At 39.3% G+C, this 26,757-nt stretch overlaps 2 protein-coding genes across 2 annotated transcripts in view; one reads left to right on the forward strand and one right to left on the reverse strand.

Moving 5' to 3' along the window:
- Positions 1 to 285: 285 nt before the first annotated feature.
- Positions 286 to 19,314, reverse strand: vat1l (vesicle amine transport 1-like). Its single transcript, XM_074617538.1, has 9 exons — positions 18,826 to 19,314; positions 17,406 to 17,535; positions 16,974 to 17,189; positions 15,014 to 15,156; positions 12,200 to 12,303; positions 10,374 to 10,429; positions 10,034 to 10,228; positions 3,404 to 3,487; positions 286 to 2,285 (listed from the first exon to the last, which is right to left on the reverse strand). The coding sequence occupies exons 1-9, from the start codon at positions 19,044 to 19,046 to the stop codon at positions 2,187 to 2,189; spliced, it is 1,248 nt and encodes a 415-aa protein (XP_074473639.1). The 5' UTR covers positions 19,047 to 19,314; the 3' UTR covers positions 286 to 2,186.
- A 4,135-nt stretch (positions 19,315 to 23,449) lies between these two features.
- LOC141761727 (polycystin-1-like protein 2) overlaps positions 23,450 to 26,757 on the forward strand; it is a 28,241-nt gene continuing 24,933 nt past the window's right edge. Inside the window, 3 exon segments of the mRNA XM_074625310.1 lie at positions 23,450 to 23,479; positions 23,756 to 23,791; positions 26,004 to 26,256. Of these exon segments, the coding sequence (XP_074481411.1) occupies positions 23,450 to 23,479; positions 23,756 to 23,791; positions 26,004 to 26,256 (319 nt within the window).

Below are 26,757 nucleotides of genomic sequence, written 5' to 3' on the forward strand. Positions count from 1 at the left end.
GCAGCTCTCTGCTGCAAACAGGTTGAGATAATGAAAAGGAAAAAAAGGTGTGAACATTTGTCAAAAATGGGGAGAAATTGGGGAGAATTGTGACCCCAGGAGGAAACTGGGAGAGTGCGACGAAAAACGTGAGTCTCCCAGGAAAATTGGGAGGGTTGGCAAGTATGCTCGCAGATGTGGAGTAAAGCTGAGGGCGTTAAATAAAGTTATACACAGCGTTGCTCAGACCTAAATCACAATGCCTTTTTACACCAGCTCATTGTAAAAAATAATTTATGTTGACCACTTCATTATCCTCCCCATAAGAAAATTCTCAATTCATTGATTTATCTCATGTTATCTTGTATTTACATACAGTATGTTCTTATCAAATGTTTGTGACCTTTCGATAAATGTAACGCTGTGTAGCGTTGTGTATTATGTATTTTAGTAAAAGTTCTGAATATACACTTTAGAGGGAAAACATCCTCAATCCAATAACTTATTACATGAACAGAGCTCTGGTGGCACCGTAGATTCACCTCACTACAAATTATATGATCAGACGGGGAGTTTTTAATAGTTTATGCATCCGTTTCCGTACTAAAATACCTTTTTTTGTTAGTTTGCTCAATGCGAACTTCACACGAGGAAAGCATTTCAAGTATCAAACGCTCGTTTGTAGCTCAAAGGCACTGGTGATCCCGTAATATTACAAAGGTTAGCCCCAAAGAATAAAATATCATGCAAATATCTACACACAGACCTTTCTACCTCTTGTGGCTTACACATCATTATCATAAGAAAGTAATTCACTGTCTTGGTCAGAAGCATTAAAAGCATTCTGGTCATTTTCTCAAACTAATGTCAAGTGTTTGCTTTCATTTCACAGCTGCCATCGCTGAGGACAGACGAGAATAAAATCATTGTGGAAACCGCTTATATGGATCAAAAAGCTTCAGAATCATTCCTATAAAAATGCTGTTTAAATAACAATATTTATAGATATAATAATTAGTGTAATCAAGAAGTCTGCTTTCAGTGTTTTTTGAAATTGTATATATTTTTTTTAATTGAATTTTATTTGATATGGAAGATGCAATTTAACATAGTTCCCATACAGGACATGAAACTGATGTCTGAGAGTTTATAGCTATTGCTAATTTTCAACTCTTGCCTCTAGTTAATTTTGGGTCTTTCCATACAAGATAACTTATGGAAAAAATATTATCATATATTATAAAAATTGTATTTTTATACTAGGCATTGATTCGGTTTATTTTCAGGCCTGTTAAAAATGTAGAAACGCACTGAAAATGTCGCCAAGCTGTGGCTTAGTAGCGTATTTTGCACGGCTGATGTTACTGTATTTGTTAACAGCACAATGCTGTCTTAGGCTATAACCTAATTATAATTTGAACAACAATAAACTATACTTTATGAACAGCACTGTACTGTATTATAGTGTATTTTAATTACACACAGTACAGTAATTAAATTTGAACAAAAAATAACAGCAGTAAAAATCAGTAAATAGTGAAGCTGTCTGTTTCATTACTTTATATTAATTTAATAAATATACAAATGTTAATTCGATGGTAATCTGCATGAGAAATAAAGAAAAAAAAATAGTTTATAATAATCATCCGCTTGTAGTGATCAATTCGACCCGGACAGACGTGATCATTATAAAAGGTTTCCACTGTACACTATCTTGTGAAACGTTTAGACATGTTAAGCTTGTTATAGTATGACACTTGTGTGCTTTAGTAAATCTGTTTTTAAGGGTACTAATCTTAAAGTGATAACAGCAAATCAGCAGGTTTAAATGCTTATTCAGTCAACAAACTGGCAGATGCAATTAACTGTGAAATGGACACAACCCTATTCACATTACTGGCTAGTATAACATGACTTCATAATACCGTAAAAGAATATAATAATACTATATCTTCGAATGGCACTTGCACTTGTTGCCTGGGTGACAAACATGTTGTTCATGTACCCAAAACATTTGCTTGATAAATCAACTGACAAACAATAGGTAACAGACAAGAGGCACAAAAACATACTGTACATACATCCATTCATGCATCCATGCATACAGCACATGCATACATACATACTGCACAACACGTGTGTGTGTGTGTGTGGTTGTGTTCCTCTGTGGTGAATCTGTGCAGTCTCTAGGCGTGTTGCGGTGGGGTTTAATGGATGAAAGGCATTCGCTCCTTGCTGTCGTTGTCTCCCTCTGGCTCCTCTTCCTCCTCTCCTGCCTCGCTGGTCTCTGTGCTGTCGCTGGCCATCTAGTGGTCAAATATTATTCAGCTGTCATTAACTGTATACTGAGCTCCCCATACAGAGAAACAGAGCTGAAGATGTGAGTTGACATACTGTACAGTATGTATATCTGCACTCTGCTAAGGTGCAGCTGTATTCAGGGTCTATACTTTCAATACGAGCATGTCTAAACATCTAATAGAGTTTCTAGGTTCGATGTTGAGATCACCATGGAAACGACTGCTATAAAACAATCCTACTCGCTGCCTCCTTATGACCCTGACTTGACCTGAAAATGCGCTGTAGGCATCAGAAATGTCAAATGTAAGAATTTATCAACAGCAAATACCACACAGCGAGTCAGCCAGCAAATCAGTTGTGTGGTTTAACGGCGGGTCCATTATTATTATTATCATTATTATTATTATTATTTCTATTATTAATAATTCTTTCAGGTTTTTAAATCATTCTGTAGCTTCCCAGTGGTGTTCCTTATGTATTCAAATCCAAACTTTAAAATTGTGGTCAAAGTATGTATGTTTTAGTGTCAAAATGCTATTTTCCCAAGCCCCTCTAAAAACCTTTTCCAACGTGACCTGACGTAGGTTTCTGCATGATGACGCTGCTACATATACAGTATACTATATACACACACCCTTATAGTCAGTCTATTAACGTACATACAGTAACTTCCTCCTGTCTATCAAATTCATATAATAACTTAATTTGGCATCCAGATTGATCAAATCAAACTAAATCAACTTTATTATCTTAGTCTTACTTGTATTTGGTAATAATACTATATAAGATACAGAAAGCTGTAAATGTAGATCATACTTTTATAATGTGTTCAGTGACATTTTGAGTATATAAAGTGTCTGTTTTGTCTCCTGTTCAACTTATAAATAGTATTTTATGCTTGTTGATATCATAAGATGGCATACAGACTTAGCCTTTGAGATCAATTCATCATCTTGCTCTTACTGTAAAAGATGTAAAGTGCTGTTGCATAAGTCAGGGTGAAAAATATTTGTAGAATTGCACTTAAGATCAAGAGCTACTTAACAGCCCCGTTTATTGATGTAAGCTTTTTAATAACTTCATTCCTACAATTAACTCTGAAAAAACACATTAAAACTGTTACCAGCGGGGTTGGAGACTTCTCCACATCCAGAATGAGTTTTCCTATGTTGCCTCTGTCATGAATTCTCTGCATGGCCTCTTTTACCTGAGAATAAAACACAACAATTAACCTACTTTCAACAAGCTGAACTGTTGACAACATATATTCATACATCAACTGCGATATCACAAATAAAATCTCATAAATCAAATAATAACTCTTATTTTTAACATCTATAAAAAAAATAGTATGATTATTTTATATTATCAGAGAAGTTCTAAACGTTCTTGTTATAAAGCAGTATAAGGCTGGTACTACAACTAAGTCTAATCCGGATCATTTTATAGGAAAGGAAAGTGCCCAGTGAACAAAAGTTAAATTTTGAATGATTTGAGCTGTAACATGTTGTATTAAATGTGTACTAAACATGTAAGAAACAAGGGTGCCGAAAAAACTTTTTACTTCTGCTGATAAAACTGGTGAATGAATTGAGCTCTCCGACAGGAAGCCCGCTGTAACATCGAAAAAACATTTGAAAGCACCTGCTGAAAAACATCTTTTGTCAACTGAATCCACACAAAGACACTTTTGCAACCATTTCCTGGTCATTACAGACACAAGGCTATTTCCTCAGATCATCCATAATCTAAACTTACTCTGCGAGAAAAATGATTAGCCTTAATGCTGACTAAATGACGCTGACTCACCCTGCGGGGCTACTTTGACATCACATTGAACACTTGACTGCCTGCAGCATTGATCCAAGAAGAGAAGTACACAAATACACAGCTTCATTTCACCTGTGAGTGCAGGGACATTGTAGGCTGTAATTTGCATTGGTGGTTTGATAAACAAGCTTTAGACCGCCGTCTAAAATGGGTTCTAATAATAAATAAATGATGACTTTAAAGTGAGTCACGTCCTGCAAAAACAACTGATTTTAATATTCACTTTCTTGACCAACATAATAAAGTCCTCAGCTCTGGAAAAACATAATATCCTCATGGAGATGTTTATTTTTTATTCATTTATGTGAGTATGAAATAACTTTATACTAACAGTTCTAAGGATAATTTATTGAATACTAGGGCTGTCAATCGATTCAAATATTTAATCACGTTTAATCGCAAATTAATTGCACATTTTTTATCTGTTCAAAATGTACCTTAAAGGGAGATTTGTCAAATATCTCAACATGGTAATATCAACACAGGAGTGAGCAAATATGCTGCTTTATGCAAATGTTTGTATATATTTATTATTCGAAATCAATTAACAAAAAACATGACAAATATTGTCCAGAAACCCTCACAGGTACTGCATTTAGCATAAAAAACATGCTCAAATCATAACATGGCAAACTGCAGCCCAACAGGCAACAACAGCTGTCAGTGTGTCAGTGTGCTGACTTGACTATGACTTGCCCCAAACTGCATGTGATTATCATAAAGTGGGCATGTCTGTAAAGGGGAGACTTGTGGGTACCCATAGAACCCATTTTCATTCACATATCTTGAGGTCAGAGGTCAAGGGACCCCTTTGAATATGGCCATGTCAGTTTTTCCTCGGCAACATTTAGCGTAAGTTTGGAGCGTTATTTAGCCTCCTTTGCAAAAAGCTAGTATGACATGGTTGGTACCAAAGGATTCCTTAGGTTTTCCAGATTCATATGATACCAGTATCTTCAACCTCTAGCTTTAAAACTGATCCCGCTACAACCTACGGAAGATCGATTGCATTAATGCGTTAAAGATATTAGTGGCATTAAAACGATTTTGCGTTAACGCGTTAACTCTGAGAGCCCTATTGAATACCTAAATGTAACATAAGACTAGACACATTGTTCACTATTGAACACCAGACTCCCCATTTTCAAACAGATTTAGGCAGTGAGACTTTTTGTCAATGAAGGCAGAAACATATAAATCTAGAATAACCTAAATGATACATTGCATAGTAAAGCAGAAATTGTGTTTCTCTCAGAAATAAACACATTATAAACTGTGGACAACATTACAGATGGTACCATGACTGACTCATAAAGTCTGTTATACTGATAAAGGAGAGTTAACACCTACAGTAGTGTAGATGCACTGCAACCATTTTAACAGGAGAAAGAGTGCAGGCGGGGCTTTTAATACACTCAAACTGAAGTCTGGACGTCTGCCACCAGGGAGTCTGTGGAAACATGTGTCTGCAATATGTTTTATTAGCTGACATTTTGTATAAATTCAAATCTCATCCCAGTTTCTACTGATAGGCGAACCTAACTGAGTGAGACAATATGTCAGAATCTTTTAAGGCTGTGCGATCTGACCAGTTAACCGTCAGTTTAAGAAAATCTGAGCTTTGGTCCATGTTGTTAATCAACTGCAGTCTGATTGCTGTGAGCAGGGTGGTGGAGGAATGGGAGAAGTAGGGCAACTGCAATTATTTTCATGATTTTCTCCAACTCAAAAACACACCACAGCTTTAAAGCTTCAATCTGCCCCATCGATGTACAGCACCCCAACAAGGCTTATTTTCAATTAGTTTTTATTTTATTTTAGTTTTGGCTTTTCAATTTCATTTTAGTTTAGTTTTAGTTTGTTTTCAGAGTGCGTTTGCTAGTTTTAGTTTAGTTTCTGTTTTTCAGAAAGGTTTAGTTTTTATATATTTAGTTTTAGCTTGTTTTTGTTAGGGCCAGCTGTAATGTCTCAGAATATACATACAAAATACATAGTTGGAAAACTGTGTAGGAATGGCCATAATGTTTAATGTTTAATCTTTGTGCTTCTTTAATGTCCGATGTAAAGCAATTGCGGCATAGCGCCATCTCCTGGAAGGTCAAGTCAGTTCAATTTCTGTGGTTCAACGTCACGAGAGTTGATGGAAATTCATTTGTCTCCTTTTTTCGGTTGTGAGTAGTTAAAAAACTAAAACTGGAATTAATTTGTTCATTTTTATTAGTTTTTTACCCAGGCAATACAGTTTCAGTTTAGTTTTGGTTTTTCTTAAAGGATATAGTTTTTATTTAGTTTACTAAAAATATTTTTCACTGCTTATTTTCATTTATAGTTTCAGTTTTAGTTTACTACTGTATAACAACCCTGCACGCCAAAGATCAAATAATAGTAGGGTCCAAGTGGAGTCTACATGGTTTGTATTTGCATGAAAACAATGAACTCACTGAATGAATTTACTGTGACATTTTCTCTACACCTAGCAGGTCAAAACCTGGAAACAATGAAACACTAATAATGCTACTCATTAAAGCTCGTCTGACTCAATTGTGTTGAGAAAAAATTCACACATCACAAAAGATTACTCGGGATGTCATATCTTGCTTTCTCATTACAGTCCACACAAAGACACAACTGAATGTGCCTCTTTGTCTGGAAGCTGTTGTGTCACAAGCGTTCATTTGCTAAAAGAAATAGCGGATATCAAGCCAAGAGCAAAAATAGGTCAGAAACTTGTCCAGCACTTTGCTGCTAGGTAGCGAGAGGGAGTGAGATCCACTGGCATTGGTGTAATGGTGCTTTTCTGGTACTTTCAAACAATCTCTGTGTAGGCTCACTTTTATTTTATTTTTTAAATAGTATTTATTTATGTTGGGACTCCTAGGTGAAAGAGACAGATTCATTTTTTCCTAACTAAAACTGCTGGTGCTCCAGTTATTCTGTTTTGGTCACGCACGTTCTCCACAGAAACAACAACATGTAAACTAATGCCCTCTGAATTCTCCGTCCAGGCATATGAACAGACGAGGCAGGCTGTGCCCCTGACACTACATCCCACGCCATCCTCCCCTCTAATGAGATTCCTCATGGGCAATGGTTCCAGTGAATGGCCTGACAAAGCTCCCAAAGTTTAATGACGATCAGTAGCGGGGGAGTTTCCCATGAGAAATGAAAATCAGAAGATCATTTCATCAGCCTGTTCTCTGTCTCTGACTGTAGATACAAAGTTCAGAATGACTTGTTACCAGCGTCTCGTGATCGATTACCTGCGCTGCCTCAAATTTTTTGGATGTGGAAAAATTTCCAATATTTTACTTGTAAAGAGGGCGTGTGAGGATGTGTGAGGATGTGTTAGATGCATTCTCACATCACTGATGGGAACAATTAGGCAAATCGCTTTCAGGTAAAACTTTATGCCGGTCGTTGATCCCAATTTTCGTAGTGGCCAAACGGTGTTACTACAACTTCTGTGTCCGTCACGTGATGCCAATGGACCCAAAAATACTTTTTCCCATAGACTTGCATTGGGAAAGAGACGTCTGTAACTCAGCGGACGGACACAGAAGTTGTAGTACCGTTTGGCCACTACGAAAATTGGCATCAATGACCGGCGCTCTTCCTGGGGGCTTGAGTGTAACCAGCATCTTTTAGCCATTTACCACACTGACAGTGAGTATTCACGTATCGTATGTGCCTCAAATCTCAGTGTGAAAACGTCGGTTAACCCGCTACACAACAGCTTTTCATCATTTTCTCTCCTGTGACGGCGAGATTCTTTCCCCAAAACGGGAGCGCAGCCTCGGCGATGACGCAATGCTGGTCTGGTCTATAGCTTGGAGCCAAAAAGCCCTTCAATTATATCTTTATAAGGACATGGCAGGGGAACAAATCAGAGATCAGAGTTAATAGACTCAGGACATACCACTAGACCCTAAAGGGGCGGGGCAGTGGTGAAACCCACGTGACACAGATACAGGAAACTGACTCCCAGTGCACCGTCTCATTTCCCAAATGTCTCTGGCTTAATGTTTAATGGTACCATGAGTACAGTAATATGGAGCTACTGGAAATGGAGATAAACCACCATTACCACAGACAGCAGCTTTTATCCTTTCGACTCTATAGTTGTGGCTCATGAAAGATATGGACAAGTATTGCCGGCTGCCAGGGATAAACCCTTCAGACATTTTTTATATGTGATAGCAGGAAAAGCACTGAGCCATCGTTAACACATTTTTTTCGTCTTTGTTTTTCCTGCTATGGCAGTCAAAATGTCTGCCGTGAAAGAGCTCTATTATTTATTTCATGTACATTTACTCGATTTTTAGTATTTGGTGCAAAAGTGCCCAATTTAAAGGGCCTGCACAGTGCACGCACACACAGATGTTTTCACTTATTCCAGCTAATTAGACGCCTGCTCAGGTTGAACTTGTGCAGAGCTATGTCAGAATTACATTACGTCACCAAACTTCATAAACCAAAAAGACAAATCAAAGGTGTAGCTCCTCCCATCTCAGGTGCAGCTAATCAATCAAGCGCACTCTGTCACTTTTTATTCAAAATATCTTAATTTTCATTTTCATATTCAAACTGTAATGATCAGGGGTCTCATTTATAAAACAGTCTGTAGGATCCATACTAAAAATGTCCGTTCGCACAAAAGTCAAAAATGGCGTGCTCCCAAAAAAAATCTGACTTATTAAACTGCGGTACGCACACCTGCAGACAATGTTCCCTTTATAAATCAGTCCACCTGGAAATGTACACACGTGGATCAGCCTTATATCCCACCCTCTACACCTCATAAATGTTTTTCATGAATCACGGTGACTACTGAGAGGGAAACCAAGAAAATTATTCATTCTGACAGAGATCGAGGTGCTTGTAGGTGATGAGAGAAGTGAAGCCAATGCTGAAGTGCCTTAAACTTGCATTCTTTCTAATAGCCAGCAGGGGGCGACTCCTCTGGTTGCAAAAATAAGTTTGATTGCATAGAAGTCTATTAGAAAATGACCCTACTTATTACCTCAGTAAACATTGTAAACATGAGTTTATGGTCTCAATCGCTAGTTTCAAGTCTTCTTCAATACAGCATGATGTTCATTTAGTAATAATGGTCCCATTTAGAGTCAAATAGACCATAAAGCAGGGGATGCTTTAGGGCGTGGCTACCTTTTGATTGACAGGTCTCTACCACGGCGTTGTCCGGTCTAGGAGTTGTCTGTGTTCTCGTCTTACAACTTTAATCCTTTCACAGTGTGTTTTCAGTTCATGAAAGTTAACTGTAACGTTTTTGGTCGCCTGAAAACGTCTTATTCAGCGTTCGGTTGTACATAGCTCCACCCTCTCGTGTCACTACTGGTTGCAAAAAAACAAAATGCTGAACTCAAGGCTTCAAAACGGCAGTCCACAAACCAATGGGTGACGTCAAGGTCACTCCTTCTTATATACAGTCAATGGTCCTGAGCAAGCTCAAGACCTAAGCAAGCACACATTGCACTAAAACTTGTTGTGGCCTTTGTGAAAAGTGGCTTTTGTGATGAGAATAGGTATGTGCAGGTGTACTGTACAAATATTCCCCAGAAATGGAATAACCACAGTTAAATGGAGACTTAAAGAGTTTGTAGAAATCGAAAGTGAAGTGATTGACGTATGGCTTGTTGGGCTTTGTGTTGGTGTGAAATAATCGTGGAACAGTAAGATGCAACCTACCCACCATCTGTGGAAGAATGTCCAAGAACAGCTGACAATGTCCCACAGAAAGCAGCAGTGACAAACAACAGATTAAACGCTGTCCAAGATGTTTGCATAAAATCTTCTCTTGAATCTTAAACCTAGCATCTCCATTTATATAACCACTGCAATCAGATCATTTTAAATTTGCTCATCATTCACTGTCTTACACGCTCCGATCCCCCCGGGGTCTTACCTCCTCCAGCGCCCACAGGGAGTCCACTACCGGCTTGATCTTCTTTTCATCATAGAGACGCAAGAGCTTGTCCATCACGGATTTCACAAGACTACATTTCCCGTGTTTGAAGAGGAGGTTGAGGAGCGAGAATCCTGCTATGACTTTGTTCTCCTCGTATAGTTTAATAGGGTTCACCTTCTCCACCTGCCACCACTGGAGGAAAAAAAAAAAACAGAAACACAGAGAGACACGTTCATCCCGAGTGACGCATTTGTGTGCATTTCATTTGCTGTGAAATGATGAAATGTTCATTACTGTTTCCTTCAGATGTTGATAACAGACTGCATCTCTGACTCACAGATTTTGCAAAGCTGAAGAAACTCTTTGTTTCCCCAGTTACCATGTTTGACGCGCCTGAAAAAACAAGAATAGAAGGATTGCTGAGTGCTGTGCAAGAGGCTAGGCAGAGAAGTGACTGGTCAATAACAGGCAGCCACAAAGCATGATGGGTGAAGGTGGGGGAGGAACAGATGGCACCTTTAGACCCATAGATCTATGCAAGCATGCCTCGCACATATTCAGTATAACTAAAGAATAAATTAATTAATCTCCCTCTAATGCTGTTACTTGATTCATGAGTCTTAACTCAAACTAAACTAATTAACAGAAATCAGATAAGTAGTTGTGAAGGACAATACATTTCGTTTGCAGGCTACGGATGGAGCGCGTTTTGTTCAAGTGAGCCTCGCTGTCTCACACTCAGTCCGGCTGCCAACACATGTAATGAATTCAAGACTTGTCTTTAATGGAATAGTTTGACCATATAGTAAATACTCTTATTTGCTTTCTTGCCAAGAGTTACAATAGATAAGAAGACCAACACCACCCTCATGTCTGTCTGTTAAAAATGAAAATATAGCCAGAAGACGGTTAGCTTAGCTTAGCATAAAGACTGGAAACAGGGGGAAACAGCTAGCCTAGCTCTGTCCAAAGGTAACAAAATCCACCTACAAGCACCTCTAAAGCTCACAAATTAACATGTTCTATCTCATTTGTTTAATCCGCACAAAAACCAAAGTGTAAAAACGTTTTTAGCCGTTTTACAGAGGGTTATGTGCCGGACTATTTCTTGGCGTGGAGCAGTGATTTCCTGAAGTCTTGTTGTCACCAGGCTAGCTGTTTCCCCGTTTCCAGTCTTTAATGCTAAGCTACGCTACCCGGAGCTGATGATAGAAGTAGCTAAGGCGTGAGCCATCTCGCTTCCTTCACATCTCTGATGAGAGTCGCACATGCGCAGTAACTGTGATGGAATAATTGATACACAAGTTAACTTAAGGAAGGAAGAGGTCCCAGAGCTGATGATGTCTTACAAAGAAGGTTTATTGAAGCTTGATCAAGGAGCAATTATCAGGTCTCCACATTGAGGTGCTCTCTGCGTGAAGGCCTCACAACTCTGTCCTTCCTCCTTGGTGCTCAGTGTCTTACCCCTTATCATGTTTTGACTTACTCCGTTCCTCTGGCATCTCTGACCCTGGTTGCCCTAGCGACTGGCTCTACGGTCCCCACTACAGACACAGCTGTACAGATAACGGTGGCTCCTCTAGACAGGACTCCAACCCAATAATGTCAACAGAGGGACACTCTGACAAACACTCTGACCTCCCGACCAAGAAGAGAGGAATTAATGTAAAATTCCATCACAGTAACGATCGGGCACTCGCGAGAAATTGGCGTTTATGAGTTGAAAGTTTATGAGCTGAAGGCTGAAGCGCTTAGTTTAGTTTAGAGTTTAGTTGGGTGGCGTTAGAGGATGTGGGTGAAACTCCAGATTAATTAACTTTGGTCTTTGTTGTTATTTGATAACCGCAAATAAATAAAACAATTTGTGTAGGGGCAAGTAAAAACTGACTTTGGGCAAGTACATTTCTGACCCACTTGACCGATCAGGCAAATGGAAAAAAGAAACATCAACGTTGACACCTGCTGATGTAAGAGTGGTATCAATCTTCTCATATAACCCTCGGCAAGAAATAAGCGTGTTTCCCAAATTGTCAAACTATTCCTTTAACTGCTAATATTAACTTGAAGCAAATCGACTCAAATTTGACTGCACACAAATACACTGCGTTTTTAGTTATTTCCACTTTGAAAGTACTAAATAGAAAGCATAAATACTGTTCCCACCATAAAGTATGTAGGTTCCCAAAGGCCTCAGCAGAGTCAGGCCTTTCGCTGTGTTCTCCCCACACAGGCAGTCCAATACGATGTCTACTCCCTCTGGAGAAATCCTAAAACATTAAGAACAAAGTAAAGGTGAGGTCCACGGGAAAAAAGGATTTATATAATCTACTTTACTAATTCTTTAGTCTCAACATTAGAGCTGCAACTAATGCTTTTTTCAATTAAAAAATTTGTTTGGTCCATCAAATGTCAAAACATTTTAAAATATGCCCAACACCGTTTCCCAGAGCCCAAGTTGATGTCTTAGTTAAAGGTACAGTGTGTAGGATTTTTGGTAACATCTAGTGGTGTGGTTGCAGATTGCAACCAACTGAGTAGCCCTCCGCTCACTCCTCTCTTTCCAAGAGTGCGGTAGCGTGAGCCGGCGAGTGCAAAACCGTGGTAACGCCGTTCGCCTCGCACAGAGGCCATCCTTACCATAATAACACTACTTTAGCAGCAACGGAAGTCAGACGGTGGCTCACGTTACCGCAGTTTCACAAGCGTGTTGGAGAACCACGGTGGCCTAATATAAAATATAATATAATATAAAAACATGAAAGGCTCTCTCTAGAGTCAGTGTTTGGTTTGTCCGTTCTGGGCTACTATAGAAACATGGCGAAGCAACATGGTGGACTCCATGAAGAGGACCTGCTCCCTATGTAGATATGAAGCGCTCGTTCTAAGCTAACGAAAACACAATGTTCTTAGTTTCAGGTGATTATACAGTAATGAAAACATAGTTATGAATATTATATTCCATTTCTGCTAATAGAGCCCCCGAAATGTTACACACTGTTCCTTTAGTTGGTCGATTAAATGATTAGTTGATTAACAAAAAATAAATTGCTAACTATTTTGATAATTAATAGTTTGGGTCATTTTTTAAGCTAAAAAACAAACTGTTTTTTAATTCCCTGGTTCCAGATATACAGGTGAGCATTTTCAGCTTTTCTTAACATTATATAATAATAAACAAGCAATTTAAAGACATCACCGTGAACGTTAGGAAATTGTGATGGGCATGTTTCACTATCCTCTGACATACTATGTCCAAATAATCAGCAGATTAATCAGTAATGAAAATTTGCTGCAGCCGTAAAATATTTGCAGACTCATTCGTATCGTCTAATCAGTTGATCGACTAACCGTTTCAGCTTTCAGCTGAGATACAGTGTAGTAGGGCTGAAACTAACAATTATTTTCATTGCCAATTAATTTGCCGATAATTTTCTTGATTAATCGATTAGTTGTTTTGTCTATAAAATGTCAGAAAATGGTGAAAAATGTCAATCATTGTTTTGTCCACAACTTAAAGATATTCAGTTTACTGTCATAGAGGAGTAAAGAAACCAGAAAATATTCACATTTAAGAAGCTGGAATCAGAGAATTTCTTCGATTATTAAAATAGTTGCCGATTAATTTAATAGTTGACAACTAATCAATTAATGAATTAATCGTTGCAGCTCTAAATCAGAGGTCAGCTTCATACATTTACAGTGATGTGGCTGTATTACCTTATTTACGACTATGAGCACTAAATGTAAAAGAGCAAAACTGTTTTCTCCATCTGTCCATATATTCAGTCTGTGTGAGTCATACTCTGGAGCTGCTTCAGGTTTCATCCAATCATGGATTCATAAGTTATGAGCATCGATTCTCTGGAGTATTACTCTGAGAAAAAGTTGCAGTATACAGCCCACGTTATTTTGTTTTGACTCTGCCTACAGTTTTCTTATAAAGAACTTGATGTTATGCAATGCCCACAACAACTCCTCATCAGTAACATGCTTTCTATAATGTTACACAAAGGTTTAATGATCACACACAGAATCAATCAGACAAAAAGGTTTGCCATAATGAGACTTGTTAAAGACACGGACATGAAAGAATGAAAGGCATGTTCTAATCAAGGCGACTACTTTCTGCCTTGTGGCCCTGGACACCTGCTTGGCTGAACTGCTTGGTGGTCTTGTGATTCCCATGGTTTTTGCCTTTTGTAAAAAGACTAATTTAATTGTACTTTGCTCTTGATCCTGAGAAGAATGTGCGGGCCAGAGACATGAAAGGCATATTAATCCACTACCACTGTTGATATGTAGGCAGAAAACATGAGACAATCAGTGCTCGTGAAAAAAAATATGTATTATTATAATCTGAAAAATAAAATAATACAGCATGTTTCATGTATGGTGCATGTATCCTGATTAAATGACTCAACAGTGTAGCCACACAATTTACTGTGAAGGCTTTCTGAAGCAGAGGATGGTGTTCTCTAAATAATCAAAAGCTTCAAAAACAGATGAAAACATCACGGCACAATAGCAGTAAACCTGCATCATACTACTCAGGCAGTGTTTGCTACAAGGGGGTGTCTTTGTAGTGCAAACGGCATGACGGCGTGCTGTGTTGTGAATGGAATGTGTAGGGCATCAATGCTTGGCCCTAATTGGCTCAGTTGTTCCACATTGCCAGCGCAGACCTCCGCCCTACACAATGCTGCTGCTCCTCTCTCAGATGAGCCGTGAGTTGCCATGGGGACCACGGCCACACAAGACCAAATAAGGCAGCAGGTAACATCTGTCTCCTTGCACAACCCTCTGCTCTCAGTGAGGTCCACGTCATCACATTAGTGTACATGTATAACATGCCACATGGCTGATGATGCCTTCAAATTCATTTTTTAACATCGACAAGTTACTGTTGTGAAAATACTCCATGAGGAACTAAATACAGCCTCAAATCAATCATAATACGGACAAACCTTCAATGCTTACTTTTTCACTTCTTGCATGTAATCAACGTTCCTGTCAAAGAGGTGAGTCACCGAGTCTCTGATGGCTGCGTGTTTGAAACATGAGGCGATCCCAAACACTGTGACATTGGGTACAGTGGAGCACAGCTGAGCCACCGCTTGACCCTGAAAATAACAAAACAGATGCAACAATTCATCAACGCCTGAGAACACAGAGGTTTAACTCTAAATATACCAAGATCACACAAAGGCAACAGCATGTACACCATGAGACAACAATCAAAGACATTTATAGAGAATGAGATGTGTGGTGTAGTAAATCTACATTGTATTATTATAATTAAATCATTAGTTAACATTAACTGTTTTTTGAATAATTATGCATTTCTTTCAGTTATTTCAAATCTTAAATTACTCAAAAGGATGTTCAAGAAGTTTTAGTGAAACCCATTCAGTTCATTTTGGCGTATCAGTGGCGTGTTATCAATACATAGTTGGACAGCGGACGCTACAATCTGAAAGTGAAAGTGTCTGCTCCGTATGGAGTAGTAGGAGAGAGTTGACAGACAAGACGATGGCGGAGGATTTGGTGTCAAAGAGAAAAGCAAAAGCGCCAATTGGCAATATTTCCGATTTCAACCCAATGCTATAAGGGAACCATAACGTTAATGACGTAATCACCTTGCGGAGGACGGAGCGATCACAGCCCGTGTGCGCGGCGCAGCGGCTCCAGGTGGAAACCTGCAGCCTCGCAGCAAAAGCTGGACCGGAGATGCCAGACACACAGCCATCCAATGTTAAAGATCAAAGTAAGCGCTCTGCATATATTGAGCGTCATCCTTTCTTGTAAAATGTCCGGTATAATCCGTAACACCGGTGTTGTCACAAGTTTATTAACCGGTGGGAAAATGTCCTCACCGTGATATCCCGGGACCGTAGAAACTTGGCGACTGGCTCCCTGAAGAGGACCAGCTCCATATGTAAGGGATAATGTACAGCGAGCCGGTCATTGTTGGAAAATAAACCCCGACAGATGCGGCTTTGCGTCGGGGTCTTGCATCGCCCTGAAGGGGTTTATTTCACAACAATGACCTGCTAGCTGTATATTATCCTGCTTATTACACGGCTACTTACTTAAAGGTCCAGTGTGTAGGATCTGGCGGTATCTAACGGTGAGGTTAGGAGATTGCAACCAACTGAAGCCTCGCCCATGTGCCAAGCATGTTGGAGAGCTACGGTGGCCGACGCGAAAACGCGAATGGCCTCTCTAGAGCCATTTGGAGCCGAGCCAATGCGTACAGTGTGTGTACGTGGGAAGTGAGTGGTGAAACAAAATAGAGAGAGAGTGGCGGTAACGGGAGCGAGTAACATTATCGACTCTGGCCCAAGCAGGAAAAGCTAACAGTGTCTGTTCTGGGCTACTGTAGAAACATGGCGATGCAACATGGCAGACTCCCTGGAGAGGACCCGCTCCCTATGTAAACATAAACGGCTCATTCTAAGATAACAAAAACACAACGATTCTTACTATCAGGTGATTATACACGAAAGAAAACATACTTATTAATATTATATTCCATTTCTGCCAATAGATGCCCCTAAATGTTACACACTGGTCCTTTAAGAAATCAATAATTTGACACAAAAATGGTCCTCCAGACTCGAGATTAGAACTTCTTCCATAGCAACGGTCTGTTATACATAGCAACGGTCTGCTATAAAGAAATAACAGACTGTAGAACGCCGTGATTGACGAATCAGAATCGAGTACTCAACAAAGCCGTGTAAAAAGTAGATATCAACAGCTCATTCTAAGGTTACAAAAACACAACGATTTCTGCCAATAGATACCCCTAAATGCACCGTTCCTTTAAGCAACAACAGGGAACAAACAACTTGTTCCATTTGTAGGTATGAAGCTGTCAGTTATCATGAGAATCGGATGAAGAAGTGTGCAATAGTCATAAAAGAAATGGACTTACTACACCACCTCCTGCTGAGTGAACCAACACTGACATCCCCTCTCGCAGATTGGCGACCTCAAAGAGCATCATATAGGCCGCCACAAAGTTCAGGGAGAAGGCAGCAGCCTCAGCAAAAGTCATTTCCTCTGGCATCTTGTAGACAAAATCCACCGGTGTGCAAACAACTTCTGCCCAGGCATTGTAATTGACAAAAGCCATAACTCTGTCGCCTATCTGAAAGAAACATGTTAGAGTAGCCGGATAACAAGCTGACACTATATATACACACTAATGAGAAACAAGCAGTTGTTAGTACATTATGGATTGATTAATGGGTAGCTCATTATTAGGCTTACAGCACATTTCTACTTCTGTTGATGCAGATTTGGTTGCTCAGAAACAGACAACATTAGCTCGCATTACAGAGTTACAATCCTTCATGTCACTAACCTCAAATCCTGCTGTGTTTTCACCTACTGACTCTACTATTCCAGAGCATTCAAACCCAGGCACAAGAGGAGGTTTCGGAGGATTATCAATAGTCCCCTGACGTACCATCAGATCCAGGAAATTCAAGCCACTGCAACAAAGAATAAATAGACAAACCTTACAAAATGTTGACATTAAATCCTTCTGATTCATGCATCTGTTTCTACCCACTGACAGCTATTAAATCAATAATACAAATACTTAGTATGAGCTGTTGTGAAATTTAAGGATTGCCCAATTTATATAATTATTATTAATCACTGGCTATTCCCATGTGAATACAAGGCATTCTCTATTAAACTATATTTTCTGTCCAAAACTAAATAGTTTCTGGCAGTCAATATTTAAAACCTTTTCAGATGTTTTGGAAGTACCCGTAGAACCTTGTGCTATCACTGCAGTATTTCGAGTAGCACCACAAGACATACATCTTAGTCGCCAGGCAAAGAATATGATAGCTTTTGCATCTCTCTTAGCTAGACGACTTATACTTCTTAAATGGAAAGAGAAGTTTCCGCCAACCTTTAGGATGTGGTTTGAAGATCTCATACATCATTTGGTACTGGAGAAGATTCGCTATACTACAAGAGGGTGTGCTCAGAAATGTTATGCTATATGGAGACTTTTTTTAATCTATGTAGAAAAAATGGATACCACTGACATTGAAGTTTTAAACTGCTGACCCCATATTACATATAATTCACAACTTATACTTAGTTGTTGTTGTTGTTGTTTTTTTATTTATTTATTATTATTATTTTAATTTACTTATCTTTTTGTGTTTTTGGTCATTTCCTTTTTCCTTTTTTTTGTATATGTTTCGTTCATGTATATGTATAAATGTAATTGTTTATTAAATTAATTCTGCTTATTTAATGGTGCAGTAATATTCGTATAGGGATGGGGGGGGTATAATTTGTTTATACAATTATTTCTGTGATTTATTGGATTTTGTACAGAATACCAATAAAAAGACTTTGAACTAAATGTACAAAAAAACTATATTTTCTAACTTTGAATTTGACATAGCTGTAATCTTCTGCAGTAATGAGCTATAAACAATCATTTGTAAATGCATGCTATTATCAAACAGAAATGATGATTTTAAAATGACTAAAATCTGCCTGAAAAATGCTGGTTTGCTTGACAACAGTTTTCCTGGTATATGAATTGTGCTCCAGCCAGCCAGCCAACCTGCTGCACTAGAAAAAGACCTGTGGCTTTATAACTGCGAAATTTTTCCAGAAACATTCAGCAGCGTTCATACACTTGCCAGAAATACAGTGAAGCGTGGGCATGCAAAACAAGGAGGCCACATTACAGTCCATTAATACATAGCTGTAAAATGCATCACTGATAATATGTTGATGTATATTTTTACCATGCTTTGACGCGTATCTTCACTTCTCCATCCTGAGGCTCGGGCATTGCCTTCTTGGTCACTCTGAGTTTGTTTAGACCTCCAAAACCTGCCAGGATGACCGCTCGCATCTCTTTAGCATCGCTGCAGCCGGACGACTCCACGTTTTCCGGTTCTTTCAGCACGTTTTTGTTTATCATGTACTCGGTCTCCTCTGTCATATCTGCTCCTTCTTTAGCCATGTCGGAGACCTGCTGCTCTGCCTCTCTGCGCTCCTCCTCTCCTCTGGCTTCAGAGGGATGATGTGTTGTGCAGCCTGTCTGTGCAGGAGCTGTGTGGATGCTTATCCACGGTGGAGCCTCAAAATCTCACCGTCTACACTCCTATTCAATCATCACAATCACATAGATACTGGTTAATTCAACCAAAGTTTGCCCTATTTGAAGTGTCTGGAATATAATTCATCACAAGGCTACTGTCTCTGCCTTTATGCTTGCAGCGGGCTAAATAAAGTATGAAGAGAAGTGCACCATCTGCTGGAGAAGTGTGAACAAAACTTTATTTAAAGTCTGGTAATGCAACCCATACACCCTAGATGCACACCCTGCAACAAGTGTGGTAGTGATGTGTTGGTCGTGAACGAGCCGGTCCAAAGAGCCGGCTCTTTTAAAGGGACTGTTTGTAACTTTCAGAATTGCTTGTTAAGAGCGACACCTGTGGCCGTTAAGTCAACGAAAGTCAGCATCGCTCTACATAGACATGAACGAGCATCGCTCAAAACAGTGAGGCGACACACGTCAGCTAAAACCACAATATCACTCTATATTTCACCTGCTTGGCAGTAATGTTAGCTGACCAGACGGAGGTCTCTCCATGAATCACTGCTGATCCTAGTGCTGGCTTTTCCTGCTTCAGCCTACGGGGCTGAAGCAGGAAGGTTATCGTCTCTGACCGGGTGCCGGTGTCTCCCTCCGGCACCCGGTCAGAGACGATAATGTTTCTCTCTGCGGAGCCCCGTCACTTCACAAGACATGGAAAACCTCTGTTGGTCTGGAGGAGCTGCAGCAGTTGTGGGTGAGTGAAGACAGGCAGGCAGAGGAGCAGAGACTCCGGCCACACGCGAGCGCGCATGGGAAACCGACCCAGTAGATTTATACGCGTAAAAAGTTACAAACAGTCCCTTTAATTCAAGGCAGAATGATAGGACGATCTTCTCCGCTACAGGTACAGAGCAGGAGGGAGAGGTGGAGAGAAAGAGAGAGAGGAATGCGGTGCGCGAATAGCAGAAAAGATGAGTGACAGTCGGAAACGAAGCAGCATGTAAAATTGTGGCATTCTGGAAATTATAAGGTTTAGTATAATTATATTGAATATTTAAGTGATATATGTGCACACATACTAATCATAGGTCAAAACAGCGCTAAATTTGGCTGAATTATAAAAGGCAGAAGTGGTAAAACGGAGAACCGTTTGGGAGCCGAAAGAACCGGCTCTTCTTGGTGAGAAGAGCCAAATGATCTGGTTCATTAAAAAGAGCTGTAATTCCCATCACTAGTGTGTGGTGCCTTCATGTGCGCTAGGGAAATGTACTTCTATGTTTTTGTTTAATTTTTCGGTGCATAATAAGTTTTGTAATTTTAGCCGTATATTTTGTTTTTCTTTGCAATGTTATATGTCTAAGGAAAGTGTTGATATTCCCAACAGGCTTCATCTTTCTTCCTCTTGTCATTATGCCTTTGTATTTCCTGCGTTGTGTTACCCATTTGCTAGCTTGCTAATTTTTTATCCTCTGTGGCTTCTAGACGCCGACAGTAACATTAATATTGCAGTTTATTAGCAGCTGGTGGTCTTAACGACTTAACCACTTGAACGCCAAGCATATCGTGTACACGACTTTCCATGTTGTAAATACGAGTTCACGAGTTTCATTTGAAGGCACCATGAGGTGCTTGACAGGTAAACTATCTATCGATGCTTTAGTTTAGTGAATGGGTGGAAAACGTGGTGGATAAAGAAAGAACGGTGGTGCAGCTTAAAAAAGGCTCAACATTTTGATAAACTTACTTACTTTTTTCAAAACACTTGGTAAAAATACTGCTAGACTTTTAGCCGTTATCTTAAAGGGTCCCATATCATGCTCATTTTCAGGTTCATACTTGTATTTTGTGTTTCTACTACAACATGTTTACATGCTGTAATGTTAAAAAAAACACTTTATTTTCCTCACACTGTCTGCCTGAATATACCTGTATTTACCCCTCTGTCTGAAACGCTCCGTTTCAGTACATTTTGACAGATTGCGTTGCTATGCAACAGCTTGGGTCCATGTGTACTTCCTGTCAGCTGGTGACATTCACATACACTGATACCAGGAAATAAACTGGGGCACATTTAGAATGTTTAGGTTTAAAATTGTGTCAAGGGTCTAAATATTGTATATTTGTGACATCACAAATGGGCAGAAATCCTGACAGCTTGTTTCAAATGCAGAGTTTCTGAATACAGGCTGTGTGTATTTCCCTGTGGATTGAGTGTTTTGATACTTTCACATTATTTATGTAGGACTTGTCTGCTTTATAATAAAAAAAACATGAAAATCTCACTTTTTTATAATATGGGACCTTTAACATTAATTGTATCTTCGTCCCGTACTCTGTGATTCGAAGCTGCACCAACTGAAAAAAATGGCTAGATGCTAACATTAGCTAATTAGCTTAGTCAATCTGCTGTTTGGTTTAACTGCTGCTGAGGTAAAAAACAACAACAACAACAACAACAGAATAAACAAGAAGGTGAAAGTGGCTAAAAAAAGATCTGGAAAAAGTGCAGATTTGGGTTCATCACTGTGAGCAAATCACACAATCACATCAACTAGCTAAATTAGCTAATACCCAGCCATGCTCAGTAGAGCCTGAGCCACACTACATATTTAAAACAGATACTGATATACATGTTTTAATAAGAAAAAATATTGCAAAATAATGCTCTTCAAACATGGGTCTGTAGTAATTCTCCAATGACGGTTTTATTTATTACTTCCTTGAATGCTTAGCATTACACCAGCATTATTATCAACCCTGAGAAGACCCCAAATTGGGCAGAAACCTACATGACTTGACATTTTATTAGCATTTTACCAAGTCATTTTGTGCGTATTGTAGCCTTCACCGGTTTTATGTACTATCTCAGAGTAGAAGATATCTCACTAGTTAAGAAAAATAATACATAACTTAGTGTAATCTTACATTTATTACATATTTCACACTGTCAGTGTGTAACTGCCAGAGACGATGAGACAATGTCCCTCTGCTTTTCTGCCACTGACACATTAACACTTATCATGGAATTCATTTACTACACAATATCCTGTTTAAAACTGTACATTCATAATAGATATGGTGAACGAAGGAAAAAGTTGTGGGTCAACAGTGGAAGGACTTTCTCTAATGTTTTGGAACATCAGTGAATATTCGTAGTCCGTGCATTCCTTGAATCTCTTCCTTGAGTGCCTGTGGAGGACAAAACACAACAGCTAATGAATAACATTCAACCAGTACAAGTATAAACATCTACAAGTGTACAATGTCCGCCAAAGTTAAGGGGCTAAAAAACCTCACAAGCATGGCTGACAGAACGATATGGACCATAGACAAAGAAATCTAACTGTACAATATGTCACATATAGTTTTGGACTATTTGTTAGTTTATAATAGAGTTCGTCCGATAGTGGATCACCGATTAATTGGCCGATATCTTCTTTACTTCTGCAGCAGCCTAGTCGGCTACTTTTGCATACACCGTTTTTAATAAATCAGTTTTTTGTCACTCCGAATTAAATAATTCGTAAGTGAATATCCTGAAGTGTGATTTGGTGGATTACATTTTTGGAAGATTTTCTATTTATCTGTAATGGGCGATGTGGTGTTCTGTGTATTGCGATACAGTAATAAAGATATATATTGCGATTTTTCTAATCTAATTATAGGAAAACTGTGATAGTATAAAGAACACACCACCATGTGCATAAAATCTGAGGAAGAAAAGTTTACTTTTTCTATGCAATAAGAACAGCAGGATCCCTGTAACATCGAACAAAGCACTACTTTGAGAGGGCACTGACTTGCATTGACTGAGCTAATCTTTGCATGTTAACTATTAATTAAAAATCGATATAAAACGTTTTTGAGAATCAATACAGTATCACAAAACACAAAATCGCGATATTTGATATTTTCTTACACCCCTAATAACGATATCGTTGTGATTTACCTGATTGACTAATTGGTGTTGTTGGATGGTCCTTTTTCCTTTGAACTCACAGGACTCTATATGGATCTCATACATGGCCCCACAACCTCCTACACACAGCACAGGATCACACAAACAACACTGTCATTTCCCCAAGTGTACAGTATGTTGTCACCATCTTGTTTCTACACAGAACAGATCTACATAATAATCACTATGATGATGTCTACATTTTAAATGCATTGAGTATCAGGAACATGGCGCACCCAGTCACCAGAGGCCTGTACTACGAAGCAGGATTTGTGGTTATCGAGGTAACTTCAGGGTTAACCCTTCTGGGTTTTCCGTCCTACGAAGGTGGATCACTTCTTACCGGGGTAGATCACCATGGTAACAGATGCTGAACAGCCAACCTGCTCTGGAGCAGGTTATGTTCCAGATAAGAGATCAACTCTATGAAATCACCTCCTACTGATCAATCAGAGCTCAGTGCGGTGATTGTATGATAATATTACACACATATGAAGAAGTTTAAGTCATAATCCAGGCTTAAATTAACAGTTTAAACTGACAGATGCAGGAAGAACAGCTGGATTTATGCTGTGGGTGTTTACCGCTTTGAATTATGTTTTTATATTTATTTATTTTATTTCCTCTTGAGTCTGTTTCACATCGCCGGAGAGGGAGACACAGCTGAAAGAAGGTTGAAAGAGTCATACACGCCATTTCTAATCACAGGGTAAAAATAATTGTATTCTATTCATCTATTACACTCTTTAAAACTATTTATATTTAGACGACTATATCTGACTTTTGAGTGTTCCGTTAAATTAATAAGTCTGTTAATTTACCCATTCACACATCTGGAGTTTTTTCTTTCGCCAGCTGTTCTTCCTGAATTTGGCAGCTTCAACTGTGTTACTATTAGCCTGGTTTAAGAGTTTAACTTCTTCGTATTTGTCTAATATAGTTAACTCTTCCTTTGTAAAATGTGTCTCTCTGCCAGTCTTGACTGCTGTCAGTAGACTTGTCCTTGTCTGTGATTGGTCACATACTGAAAAACACTGCCCCATATGTGATGGCGCTCACAGCCAGACTGAGAAACCCTGGGTTGACTTACTGAGTTGATAACCAGCTTCGTAGTACAGTTTAGTGGGATCTCGTTTGTTGGGTTAGTGAAGCCAGATAATGAGAAGATACCCTGGGTATGTTGAACTCGCTTCGTAGTACAGGCCTCAGATCTACATAATAATCACTATGATGTTAAATGCATTGAGTATGAGGAGCATGGTGCACCCAGTCAGCTGACAGATGTGTGTTTCACGTGTTTACCTGATATATCAACAACTCTGAGCGATGCTGCTAAAGGAAACTTCTCCTTCAGCACGGTGGCGATGCGGGCCTCTCCGTCTGTCTGTGTGCACAGACATCTCTGTCTCTGCACATGGACAACCTGAGGAGACAGACACTGAGAGGATGAGCTGCGTCCACAGACTGTAACTGCATAACACTGAACTCCTGTTAGAACTGTGTTTACCTGATTACTGCGGACAACCCGGAGAGCAGAGAGCACAGAGCCGGTCAGGCTCCGTCTACACGACAACATTGGGGAAGATGTTGCGTCACTTTAATCACGAGATGTTTATAAAATATCCACACTAGTTGCTCAACAAGTCATGTCCTCTCAGAGAGCAGCGTCTCAGCAATATGACGTCAGACATCCGGGTACTTCACGAGTCGCTCTTTTTCATAACAGTCATAATATAAACACAAAATGTATATTGCATCTATACAAAAATAAAAGAGGGTAGAAAATAATTAAAGGAACAAAAAAAGAAATGCATAAATAAATAAATCTTTTATTATTGTTATTATATTATTTTTTATAATTTAAGTTATCTTTCCTATCCATGTGAATGAATTATCTTCAATAAAAATAAAAAATAAATTAAAAAAAAAAATATATATATATGTATGTATATATGCAGACCTTGTCCCTGGTTAGGCTTTTAAGAAAAAACTAAAAATACCTAATACCACATCATACATAAAATCACATAATAAAACATTGTACATGATAATCAATGTACATATATGTCCCCAATCAGAAATCAGTGATCGCAGGTTTGGTTTAGTTTCAGCCAGTGTTTCACCTTTTCATTAAACGTTTTCAGGTCAGGTTGTATTTTTATTTCTGTTGGTAGGGCGTTCCAGAAATGTGTTCCTTTTACTAAAAAAGATGACTGACTGAAGGTTGTTTTGCGCTGTGCCACTCTACAGTTACCATTTGTTGATCCCCTAGTGGCTATTCTATTGGTATTCATTTTTTTCCACATATGGACAAAGTACAGCTGGGGCGAGATTGTTCAAAAATTGTAAAAAATCAATTTGATAAAAGAAAACTTGATAAAACCTTTCCAAACTGAGCAGCTTATACTTTTTCAGAATTATACAGTGGTGCCATTTCATTTTGTTTTTGTTACGGAGATAACCCCATATAAAAACTAACAACTTTTAGTTCGACCTTACATATCAGTATGAACAACAACAGAGGCTCCTTTTAAAGTTGAGATTGACATTTTCACGGTCGGAGCAGGTCTGAATGAGAAGCTTATCTCACCCTGCAGGCTGTGGAGCCCAACGTTATTTGAGGCCGAGGAGTAATCAGTGACTGTTGACAGTGGGCTTTGGTCCCTTTTCACTACAGGCCTGAGCTTTGTTTGTACACAAGAATTATGGGTGCAACACAAAGCTGGACAGCCATCAAGGAAGCAATCCTATTGTCAGAAATCATCCTGAAGTGCTGACTTAGTGTCAGAATCGCTGACGTCAGTGCCCTTTAAAGACGTGATGTTACCAGAGAGTCTGAACAGTGTACAGGTGCAGAGATGGAGAGCACCACTCTCCCCACCCTGACTTTGATGGTTCTCTTCCTCTCTTGTTCTGCTCAGGAGGATACAGAAGCTCTATCCTGCCCAAAACACCAGGAGGGTTTTGACGGTTCTTGCTACGAGTTTGTGGGTCTGCAGCGATCCGTCCTCAGTGCCCAGGGGTGGTGTGAGCGAGGCGGAGGACACCTGGCCTTCATCCTGAATGATGAAAAACAGCAGTTTCTCCAGAAGCACCTGGACCCGGAGAAGGACTGGTGGCTCGGGCTGGCGCCTGCAGCTCCAAACCTCACGCTCGACTCTGCTGCCACAGAAGGTGAGAGGGCAAAGAGTAGACACTGCACCATATCTAATGGGTTTATATACATTTTTTGAGTTTACATGTATTTGAGTGTAAGTGCTAAATTTAGATTATTCATAAAAGCCTGTAAATTTCTCTGAAAACTAGTATTTCAGTAACATTTCTGCTGCATATATGAAACTAATGTGATATATCCTCGATCAGTGATTGTATAAAATAATCAGAAATGAAGATTATCACCTCAGCTGTTATCTCGTTGGGCAGCTTGCATGTCCATTGTATAGATCTGTAATGTGTTTGTTTGCTGACATTTGTTAGAAGACTGGCCCATTTGGATATCTCCCTTGAGCAGCAGGTGTACTGAAAGAGATTCCTCATTCATATGAACTTTTCAATAGGCTTGCTGTCAAGTGGTCTGATTTACAAATGTGTCTTTATGTCCCTTCACAGAGAATGAGTATCATTCATTCACAGTGTCACCAGCTTTGTTGTTTTATGATCCCTAAATTGCACCAT

This window comes from Sebastes fasciatus, chromosome 2 (genome assembly GCF_043250625.1).
Source record: "Sebastes fasciatus isolate fSebFas1 chromosome 2, fSebFas1.pri, whole genome shotgun sequence".
Lineage (NCBI taxonomy): Eukaryota > Metazoa > Chordata > Actinopteri > Perciformes > Sebastidae > Sebastes > Sebastes fasciatus.